At 45.0% G+C, this 11,264-nt stretch overlaps 3 protein-coding genes across 4 annotated transcripts; 1 reads left to right on the forward strand and 2 right to left on the reverse strand.

The window, feature by feature from the left end:
- Positions 1-2,674: 2,674 nt before the first annotated feature.
- BDCG_06242 (flavin-containing monooxygenase) lies at positions 2,675-5,451 on the reverse strand (the record flags this gene model as incomplete). Its single annotated transcript, XM_045421974.1, has 12 exons — positions 2,675-3,028; positions 3,094-3,322; positions 3,429-3,474; positions 3,550-3,754; positions 3,815-3,823; positions 3,895-3,924; positions 4,008-4,079; positions 4,135-4,156; positions 4,211-4,285; positions 4,369-4,539; positions 4,611-4,714; positions 4,773-5,451. 12 exons carry the CDS (start codon positions 5,449-5,451, stop codon positions 2,886-2,888), a joined length of 1,785 nt encoding a protein of 594 aa, XP_045277716.1. The 3' UTR covers positions 2,675-2,885.
- Positions 5,452-5,651: 200 nt separating this feature from the next.
- Positions 5,652-11,187, reverse strand: BDCG_06244. 2 transcript variants are annotated; one of them, XM_045421977.1, is made up of 5 exons: positions 10,664-11,187; positions 9,816-10,416; positions 9,098-9,744; positions 6,005-9,009; positions 5,652-5,868 (listed from the first exon to the last, which is right to left on the reverse strand). In XM_045421977.1, exons 2-4 carry the CDS (start codon positions 10,307-10,309, stop codon positions 8,897-8,899), a joined length of 1,254 nt encoding a protein of 417 aa, XP_045281603.1. In that variant the 5' UTR covers positions 10,310-10,416; positions 10,664-11,187; the 3' UTR covers positions 5,652-5,868; positions 6,005-8,896. The 2 variants fall into 2 exon arrangements, with proteins under 2 accessions (XP_045281603.1, XP_045277718.1); XM_045421976.1 differs by having other exon boundaries at positions 6,005-9,015.
- Positions 6,442-7,549, forward strand: BDCG_06243 (uncharacterized protein; the record flags this gene model as incomplete). Its single annotated transcript, XM_045421975.1, has 3 exons — positions 6,442-6,575; positions 6,752-7,070; positions 7,373-7,549. The coding sequence occupies 3 exons, from the start codon at positions 6,442-6,444 to the stop codon at positions 7,547-7,549; spliced, it is 630 nt and encodes a 209-aa protein (XP_045277717.1).
- Positions 11,188-11,264: the final 77 nt, after the last annotated feature.

Genomic DNA, 11,264 nt, shown 5'->3' on the forward strand with positions numbered 1-11,264 from the left:
GTAAGTCCCACTGGGACAGTATGGAACTACTATCTAATGTTAAAACCGTGTAATGGGATCAGTCGAATTGGTAATGGGACTATCAAAAAATCTGGTCCTGGTCCCAGACACGGTCACACGGTCAGTCTAACTTGGAGTATGATATATATACTTCTATTACAATATAAGACCCATATCTATTATGATGTTGAAGATATTCATGTTTTTCATAAAATTGAAATTGGGTATCTTTTACATGAGAATCATATATAAAGGGTACTTATTTCATTAATTTTTTACAGTGTGACGGTTATCTGATATTGCCTTGTTAATTAAATGGCAAAAAGTTTTTTAAATATATTATGACACACTCTCTCAGCACCCACCATATAGTCTTTTCTGCTTCTGTATGGATCAGTCTTTTGTAGGTTTATCAGCTGAGAGCTCAGTCGCTCTCAAAGCATCCTCAAAATCTATATGTCCTAGTTTCACAGGTATATCCCGTCGTCTCCCCCAACTCCCCCCCACTCCCATTTCTCCCTTTCTCGATTCACAGCCTATTAAATAACTGCCGACAAGTAGAGTTGATAACGCCTCGTTTTCGCTGATTTTGACCTTTGCAAAAAAAAGATGAGGCGTCCACCAAGGGACCAGGGAAGAGTTAGTGTTTGTGCGGGAAATGAAGAGCCGGGCACCAGGGCCTGATGTTTAGGCTGCTAATCATGGGAAGTTGGACAAAGAAAAGTAGCAGGGATGATTGTATCAGATGATGCATCGGAGTAACTCAACTCGCCGCGCTATGATTTCCTGCTTTTTACGACTGCGGTATCCTATCCGGACTGGACGCCTCGCAATCCTCTATTGATTTTGATTCATTGATCAAATATAGGAAACACAAGGCTTGAAGGCTTCACTTCATATTGGCAAAGGGGAAAAGAGAAAATGGAGGAGAAGAAGAAGAAGAAGTGACAAGGTAAGGTAAGATAAAGAAAGGTTCGGATAAATTTGAGAGGTGAGTGAGGACACGCGTGAAGGAGACAAACTGCTATTTTTGGGGAGATTATCATGAATTCTACCATGTGACACAATCCATCACTTCCAAGGTTGAATGACAGCCTCAGTTTGCTGTAGTAGTAAAGGGGGGCTACTCATCTTAAAAATGCTGCATACTGTAATGATCCCAATGACATTGATATTTTGATATCAATTCAAGCATAGTCCCTCATTTATCATTTACACTACAAGTTAGCTTTGATGAAAGCATCCCACTCTCAATATTAGTACAGTTTTTGGCAGCTGTGATATTTTTCAAAATCAAACTCGCTTGATGGGAGGAGTGATATAAGTACGTATTGCGGACTACTGCTATTCTATATATGTACAGTACATGTACATTACATTCACCAAGCTGTGGAGCGGCAAATATTAAGCAGATCTTTACAGGCCTGTGATACAGAGTATTAAGAGAAGAATATATTAGCATTTGTTGCAGATTTCTTATGAATCTTGATCATTGTATCTGATTCAAATTCTAGAGTAATATCACATAAGTTATCTTCTAGTAGATGAGGTCATGCATGCAGAGCCTTTTCCAGCATTAACTATCAGCAATTATAGCCATCTTGATGAAAACAATACTCTCATTATCATTATAATTGATGAAGCCTACTTTGATTCAACAAAAGTATCAAATCATGACAGTTTCTAGTACTATAGGAATAAAGGAAGTATCTAAGAGTGTAGTTGTCTGGACTTTCAGTACAAAGTTATTGCTCTCTGCATTTGTTGAAGGATTGGCGAATCAGCAGCTTGACAACAGACTAAATAACATGGGAAGTGCCGGATTTTCTCTGGGGTTTGGAATGCAGGGTTGTTCAGTTCAATGTAATGCATGTCAGGTAACGTAGGATGCACATGTCCCTGCAACAAGAGACGCTAACCTACTAGGATGTGTGTGGGAGCTGTCTTGCTCGCCTTGCAGGATTGGCAAGCCATACATACTGCGTACGCCTGGTAGAGCTGCCTCATGTTAGGCTTGTCTAGCTGATCTCCTATTTGCTTTTCCAGCTGATCTGGTCTTCACATGATGACTACTTTTTTTTAATTTCACCGGTATCAACTCCGAAAAAAAGAAAGGGAGAAAGAAAGAAAAAGAGAAAAAAAGAGGGTAGGTCTTCAAATAATAACAACTTGAGAAATGTCATCATTGACCCTGAACCAATGTATGTATATCCTTGATTACACTGTATCTATAGATTAGACCGCTAGCAACCTTAGGAGGAATGGGGTATTAGAAGTTTCGCATTGTGCAGCTGCCTGATCTTAGCCTTCACTCCCTCCATATCTGCTTGGCTGCCTATTATGCGGTTCATTCTAATGGGCTTGGAATCTTGTGTTGGGTGCTAGTACCTGATTGGATCGGATGCGATATCCGTTCATATTTTTTTTTTATATTTCGCTTCTGACCGCATATATGTATAGCTTGGTCCCCTTTTCAAGATAGGGAAGGGTGCAGGTGCTCAGATAGCTTCATTCCAGCTGGCTGCTTGACTTCCCCTCGTGGCCGATTTGGGAAACAGAACTGCGGAAAGTGGAATTCGATAAAGCAGTGTAAAAGGAGTGCATGTATGTACATAGTAATGCACATGAACGTCTTACAGCGTAAGGCCTACGTTTAGAGCGGTTGAACGCGCTGAAGGATTCCAAATATATTTCTTGGTAGTATCTAGAATGATGGGATCATTTAAAGGTAGTCTCATGCGCACAACTTAAGCAGGAATAAGAATATCACTCTATGAAACGATATATATTTTCCTCAATTCGAAATTAACCGCGAGTTTATTCGTAACTAGACCTTCGAAATATGAATGGTCCAGAGGTGCAATCGTTTAATATTACCGTTTTCCTCAGCCCTCCTCGTCCTTACCTGGCGTACGGCGGTATATAATCAGCGGCGTCCCAGCGAGCTCCGCTTTAATCTGCAAAGACACGAATCGAGAAAAGAAACGACTATGTCCAAAAGGGCCACCCATATACCATAATCCCGGGTCTTTAAGAGAGAGATATTAATCATATTGTTTGAAAAGGATCGATAATTGCAACGCTGAAACTTACGGCCAATTGGTTTCCATGCTCCTCGGACCTCCCCTTCCTCATCAAGACCCCAAAACTCCTCAACCCGGGCCGCGATGTCGGCGCCTAGAATCCTAGCAACGGTGGGACGGAAAGACATTTCAAAACCTGTTGCCAGGATGATGATGTCGGCTTCCAGCTCAGAGCCATCATCAAACATGAGGCCATCTTTACTGTAGCTGGAAATCGCAGTGCCAGATTTCACTTTGATCTGAAATAGTAAAGGGCGATTAGCTCACCTGAACGATCACCATCACCCTGCTGCGTTGGTTGGAGAAATGGATATTTGATTGCCATTTTTAGGAAATAGAACGTACCAGACCCTGGGCAACCTTTGCTGATGTTCCTACATCAATATAATGTCTGCTCTCTGTTAGTTATTGCTAAAGTATAAGTGCACGTTTGGCTTGAAAAGTATAAAAATTGTCAATATATTACCGGCCGCCCTCTTCGTACAGAGTGGATATTGGACTACCGCATCTTTTCACTCTGAATCCCACACGCTCTAGAGCGTCGAGCTGCTCGGTATTCTGGCTCACCATGGCATGGAAACGGGCCATGACCATTTTGTTGACGATTGAAAGCGGAGTCGTATATTCAATCCGGTCGGCTAGGTCGGTGGGAAATGTGTCATTGTATCTCGCTTGCGGCTCATCAGTCCTTATCAACATCTCATACATTGCATCACAATGAAGTAACTTACTCTTGGCTCCTGTTTGTGTTACGCCCAAGTAATAAGCATGATATTTCGAAGCAGTATGATTGGGGGTTGAACATCTTTACCTTGTTGGTAGTATTCAAAAGGTAAAACGTCTAATAGCCACAAAGAAATATCCTCAGTATAGAGTCTTTAGCTACAAGAATTTGCCTAGAGAACTAGAAAAATAATAACTCACATGTTTGTCCCCTCTGTATCATCGTGACGGAGGAGAGGCCCGCTTCAACCATATCAGCACATATATCATGAGCTATTTAGACGAGGTTAGATATTGCTTTAGGTCTTCAACCAGTGTAATCTCTCACCAGTATTTGCAGAGCCAACAACCTAGTGGAGAATTAATATTAACTGCCTCAAGGTGCGCGAAATGGGATGTCATACCACTGCCGACTTCCCCTTCCATTGAGACGCAGATCTATAATCAACGGAATGGAGAACCAAGCCTCCAAACTTTTCCTAGTTAAAATTTCAGCAGAGAGATCATTACTTTGACCGGTATGACAATCGTTCAAGGAAAAGAGAGTGCTAATATTGCATACCCTTTCAGGAAATGTGGGTGCCACTGGAGTTTGACCCCCGGCTCCAGTCGCAAGGACGAGGTGACGGACTACGACGCATGTTTCCCCATCTTTACGACGAATTATCAGATTCCATCTCTTCCCGTCTTTGTCCCAGGAACCAGACGTCAATTGTGACGAGAGCCAGACATTCTATCATTCCCTTGGCTTAGTTAACCTAATAATTATACTGGGGGAAGATTGAGAGCTTGTGGGAGGCTCACAATGCCGAGCATGTCAGACCATAATTTATAGCGCTTCGCAAGATCGTATTTGGACAGGAGCTCTGGATAGGACTCGGGAAACGTCCGCTCGAATGGGAGGTGCGCTGTAATGTTAGAGGTTTAGCTATCAATATTGCGCTGCGTGGAAGGTGTATTGCTTACCATATGCTCTGAGTGTGTGTAACTTCATTGAGTCGTATCTCAAAAGCCAGTTATCCCCTATGTTATCGTTCTTGTCAATGAGAAGATAGTTAACCCCCAGTGACTGTAACCGCCCCGCAGTGGATAATCCACACTGGCCAGCACCAACTACCAGACAGTCAAACTGATTGGCCTCCGGGTTAATGATCCTTGCCTGAGGACTCGGTGTATCAACATCAAGATGCCCTTTAAGCCTCTCCAGGATGGTTCTCAGAATCCATATCTTCCACCCGCCTTCCCCGTCAGGTACAAGGGAGACCATGCCGGAGCAAAAGGAAGCTGGGCAACCTCTTGTCTGGAAAGTAAATCTGGCTTCCACCCAAGACAATTTTGGCATTCTCCGCACAATCTCCGCTGTGCCTGGGGTAAACGTGAAATCAGAGGGCTTATGGATTCTGGAAACATCGTTCCAAGCTGCTTCAATCGTTTTTGCAGTGGAAAATGTTCTTGGCAGTCCCGTCAGAGAGTACAGGTCCTTCCACAGAGCATCGCCAATGAAGTCGGCAGCGGTGAGTAAATGCAGACCTGCGATACAGGAGACCGCTACGGTCTCGGGGTTCACATCATCTGGTACAATGGATATAGGTAGGGACCCAGGAAGGGCATCAAGCACCCCAATTGTCCCAGTATGGGAAGGCATTTTGCGGTTAATCGAACTTGTAAAAGAGAGATGTTTTTATTTATGAAATGGTGTTGAAAAGGGAAGCCGGGCACCTCGTAACCAGAAGTACTACTTTCAGGCTTGAGCCTTGCCCTATTTAAATCCCCTATTATGTAGGAGAGCATGAAGAATTTTGCAAGTTACTATACCAGGCTGTATATATTTCTTTGTTTGATGTGTGCGAATATTGTTCTAATGGACAATAGAGACGGCAGTTTAGTCCCTAACTTTAACTCAATCCGCTGGTGCCTTCGCGACTTAGACATTGAGCTTGATATTTTTGTTCCGCTTCACCGAGGAGATTAAACCACGCACGCTTCGGCGCCAGACTGAGATATGACATCCATTCAAAATAAATAATAGATTCAAATCTGGGTTAAAAAGGGATGGATGTCTCTGTGAGAGAGAGAAGATTCAGCATGCACACAGACCCAGCAGATACAGCGCAGGCTCAAATAAGGTTTTCGGTAGGTTTCGTGACACAAGTGGGGCCAGCGAAAACGGGGGGGTAACTAATATTAACTTACCTTACCAGAGTCTTACAACATCAAAGTTGCTCAGCCTCAAGAGCATGGCGATGAATGATGGATGCACAAGTTTCATACACAACATTCATATATACATCATACTCACAGGATCTTGTCGCAAATCTGAATCTCCATCCCTATTCTTGCTAAAGCTTTGCGGTCTTTGCGTGTTTATCCCCAAACCCCCCAGGCCATTGCGCAAGGCGTCAATAGGAAGAGGCTTTCTGACTCTAGTAAGATGCAGAAATCGCGTTCTTGCGTTGACGAACGCGCGGCATTTTCATGGTCTACGGGTAAAGTCCCTTTAAGTTTCTTCTGGACCCCAGGAGAGAGGAAATCAATTGAAAACAGGACTGGCCGTCTCAATTGTTCTGGCGTGTTTGTGAGTCGTCGGTCGGTCGTCAGGGCCTCCAAGATCCAGGAATTTTAGCTTGCATAAAAGATGCACTTACAGGGAACGTCGTCAGCTCTGATTGGATCTTTTCATCAGGGCGCTTCGCCGTGTTGGCATGAAATACCAAGCCTCGCCCCGCAGCAGTTGGAGGCCTCAATCCGCCTTGCTCAGCCAATTCCTCTGTATAAAAGGCCTCTACTTCCTCTGCTTTCTCTTGAAGAAATACAGGGGATTTCCTTTCTTCAATAGTGCATTATACATTTTGTGCTGCTCAGCTCAGTTCTATATTTCTTGCTTGCACTTTAACTTGCATCCATACGTTCTTTTATTCCTATTATCCCCCTATTCCATTCCTTAGTTTTGCGAGCACCGCGCTCAAAACCATAGAATACCTTCAAGAAAATCCATCAATATTCCAATTCGACCCTGACCCAAAGGAGCCATTCACAGAGGGATTCATCGATCCTAGGGTTCTCACGCTTAGCCGATCCCCTGAAGTTGAAGAGGGAGCTTATTATAACTCTCCCATACCAGGTCGGCAGCAGGATATAACCCAGGACGACGCTTACTACTCCCTTTCGGAGTCGTCATTAGATTACTCCTCTTCATATTTGGCAGGCTGCGAAATTGAGGATTTCTTGCGTTGTACGGCTGACGAAGCCCAGCCAGCTACCACCGTACGAAACGATACCTGTTCACCATCCGGACAAAGTCCGGCTCACTCCTTAAGTGAAGGTGAAAGCCGTACGTTGAAACTTTTCTGTTTGCACTGCGGGAAAGAGTTGAAACGTCGATGCGATCTCCGGTAGATATCCCTACCCCTTTCCCCTCTTCCATTTTCAAGAGATATTTAGCTAATACATACGATTCCCCCCCGTCGTCCTCTGGCTGAAGAAAACATGCGAAATATCATGTAAAGGATTGGCCTTGCAAAGTCCCCAACTGTACCAAAAAGTTCGCTCGGGAGCGGGACCTTCAGAGACACCTCGGGAGTGTCCACGGGGAATCATTCCCCGGGCTGGTGAAACGTTATCGGTGCCCCAGCGGGGACTATGAGACCAGTCGAGGAGAAAACCTCAAGAGACACATGGAGGCGAAACATCCAGATGAGCCGATTCCCGCGAACTGGAGAGAGATTTTTCTGAACAGAAAATGAAAGGCGTAAAGTCGGCTTTACATAAATTGAGTAATCTACCGGAGGTTTCTCCCCCCCAGGGGTGGTCGGTCACCTTTTCCCCTGATTTCGAGATGGCGATAATTAGGTACAGGAACATCGAAGACATATTCACCGAGTATTGAGGGACAATGGAAGTATCACACTCTTTTCTCCGCACGGGTAGGGCGGTGTCATGCGGCATTCGATTTGAGGCGCTATCCAGAGATGTTCGGTTCGAAACAGACCCCATGGGATTGATATGTGTGGAAGACCTGCAGAGCCAAGACCTGAGGGAAATTTAACGAGGCGGGAGGGAAGGTCTTGGAGGAAGGAATGATGTTGAACACGATGATTATTACCCACGTAATTCGTCTGTGCGCCCGGAAGGGTCCATACAGACATCGCACTGGTTGCCACACTCGTTTTCCCCCCCTTTTCCATTATGTATCAAATGTCAGATTTTTGCAGCAGAATGAAATGTGAAGCCTCATTTAGGTATATCCTTGAAGTCTTCGAGCGGAACGTGAGTAGATCTCGGTGTAATATATTTTGCGTCGGTGACCCCAATGGATACCAGAAGAAATAACATAGGCAACATGTACACGAAGGGCTCCAAAAATATCCAAATTTTACAATCAGATTAATTCTGTCGGGTCCCACCTGAGGAATGCTAGCCTGGTTAAACGCGAGAGAAAGAAAACGAACGAAGCAAAGGAAGCCTGCAAAGGAAGCCTGCAAAGGAAAGACAATGAGACCCAAACAAATAGAAAGAGAAAACCACCAAGGCTGAATAAATTGCCACATCATAATCGCGTAAAAAAATATTCTCGAGGTAGGTTTAAGCAACGTGCAGCGGCCATACCACCTACCAAGGTATAGAAATGGCGAACCAAGAGCTACTTAAAGAATGAGGAAGTCGTGGGAAGGTAGTGTTAATAATATGAAGGATTAGGAACGCGCGGAGAGAGGGAGAAAAGGGAGAAAAGAGGTCATGAACACTTTGAATGAGCATGGCCAGTATACAAGGGCCATTTGTGAAGGACGAAGATGGAGTAGAGCATATAAAAAATAAAAATAAAAAAGAGCAGAAGAACAAGAAAACAAGAAAGTTATCTGAATTCCCTTAATACAACCTAGAATAAAAACGGTAGGAAATCAACTTGATGGAAATGGAGAAGAATCTGAAGATGGAAAAGCTGACTTGAAGCGAGGACAATTTCGGCTGGTTCAGAGGTGAGGAAAAGAAAAGCAGGATTGAAGGAAACCGAATATCCGAGTCGAAGGCAATAAGAAAGCATCTGATAAGAGAAGCCAGAGTGAAACAATAAGATGAGGTTATTCTGGGTTTTATTCCTGGCGGGTTCGTTTCACGCCATGTGGGTTCCAAGCGCCGTCGTTGCCGCCATGAGGCTGGCCAAAGAATGCAGGATTGAAATGAGGATTTTGGTTTTGGAAGCCGCCTTGAACTAGGTTAATGCGTGACGGTTAGTATCTTTTCTTTTGGGCCTGGTATCAAAACAATTAGCTCTCGAAAAGGGGTTGCCATACCTTGCATTCCCATGTTACCTGCCATACCACCCATCATCCCGCCCATCTGGTTGGGCATGCCTCCCATCGGCATGCCGCCCATGCCCATCGCACCCATTCCACCAACATTAGCAACCCCACCAACCGGCATCATAGGATTCGGCGCAGATCCCATACCTCCCCGACCTCCCCGCATACCGCCGGGACCACCTCGCATATTGCCCATCATGCCGCCACGGTTATTAAAGCCGCCGTAAGGTTGCATGCCGCCAACTGGGGCGGTTTGGAACCCGCCGCCCATGGCACCACCTTGGAAGTTCCCAGCTCCCATCGGCTGGGAGAAGCTACGATTAGCGTTAAACCCTCCAGTCATGCCGCCGCGATTGTAGCCTCCACCGCGACCCCCGCGATAAGCACCGCCACTGCTCATGCCGAAACTGGAGCTTTGGGTTGAAGGGGAACCGAAGCTGCCAGTCGATCCGGAACGCGCTTGTCGATCATCCTTACCGCGCATAGGGTTATCCTTTGGTAACGTACGGAATGGATTGGTGTGAGGATGTGTATACGTGACGGTGTGTTTTCTTGAGCTTTGTTGCGTGTTGAAAGATTCAATTTTATGTTTGGCGGCCGTTGCAGCCTGGGGCGATTTGAATTCAACAAACGCTTGTCTAGATAGCATAGCAGATAATTAGTTGTCAAGTCATTTGAGATCCGAGATTTGACGGTAATTTCGGCGTACCCTTTACTTTTACCGTTCACCTTATGCTCGCTAAACGTGACATCTTTAAGCTCGTTTTCAACACCCGCTTGATTCACCCAGCCTCTAATATCATCGTCTGTAGTCCACCAGTATAGATCAGAAACAAATAGTGCAGTAGTAGCATCGGGATCCGCAGTTCGATCATCATGACTCTCTTTTCGCTTCACCCCTTGCTGTGGTGGCGCTGGAGGTTGAGACTGGGCTTGAGGCGGTTTCGCAGGCTGGGGTGTTGCGGTACTAGATTCTCCAGTCTTAAATATCTTGTGACTGCCATTCTCGGCCTGGCCATTACCATTACTGTACTTCTCACCCGTTCCTTCGTTATTTACCTCACCATTCTGGTGTTGTTCCGAAGCATCGAGAATGATATCTGTTTCTTCGCCCTTGAAGTCGCCTTCTTGTTCATTCCCATTGTAACCCCCACCGTCCCCGTAAATGTCAATGTCAAAGTTATCATCCTCAGTATTAGCCATCTCGCGAATTTCCTGTACGGGATATCTGAATTCTGACGTAAATGATTGATCTTGATTTTCGTTATGCACAGGCTTCTGGCTCGATGAGCTTCAAGGAGAGTACATGTCTGCCAGTCGGACAACTCATATTAGCAACAGGGAAGACATGGATGGGGAATGAAGTTGGCCAGATGTAGATGGTGGGAGGTATAGTGCGATATCCCGGTAACGAGATGAGTCGCGGCAAGCCGCTTTCGTGTCTAGAGATGGACACGGCGGGAAGGAGAACGAGAAAGAAATATGAAAAAATAGCATGAACAGGATATACAACACGAGAAGACAAAGAGAGAGATAAAAAGGCAAGAAGATACGTACAAATCCCGACCGTACAAGGCTGCCGAAAAGAGAACACAATTGTTACTCGCAAAAGCGGGATTAGACTTGGTTCCTCACGAATGAGTATAAGCTACCTGACTGCCTTCGATGGCAAGTGCAGGAGATATGGAAGTCTTTTGGGAGTATGTTTTGAAGACAAAGATGCCTTGTACAGGACAATTTCTCGGAGTTCCTTCGCCAAGCTGATCTAGCTAGACAACAGTTGACACCACCACTCGATTTCTCTTCTTTTGAAGAAGTACAAGAAACAGGGAAAAAGGGGATAGTAAAGTCAGCTATGGCGGGCCAGTCAAAGTGGTAATGGTCAAGGTGAAGAGACGATTTGAAGCCCAATATTCACAATCAAGCCAAACTCACAGCCGCGTCGCCAACGACACAAAACCCTGGTAATGAAAAGGTTAGTCTGCCAAGCTGAATATAGAGAAAAAGGGGATAATAGAGAGAGATAGAACGATATGACGATGGTAAAGTGCTGGAGAAGGGGGAAGACGTGTGGGTTTGGGAGATTTGAAACGGTTGAAGCAAGTTTGGAGCTTGGGCGGTGATGAGTAAGTTCAGAATCACGTGGAAACGTAATTGG

The sequence above is a fragment of the Blastomyces dermatitidis genome (genome assembly GCF_000003525.1).
Source record: "Blastomyces dermatitidis ER-3 genomic scaffold supercont1.6, whole genome shotgun sequence".
Classification (NCBI taxonomy): Eukaryota; Fungi; Ascomycota; class Eurotiomycetes; order Onygenales; family Ajellomycetaceae; genus Blastomyces; species Blastomyces dermatitidis.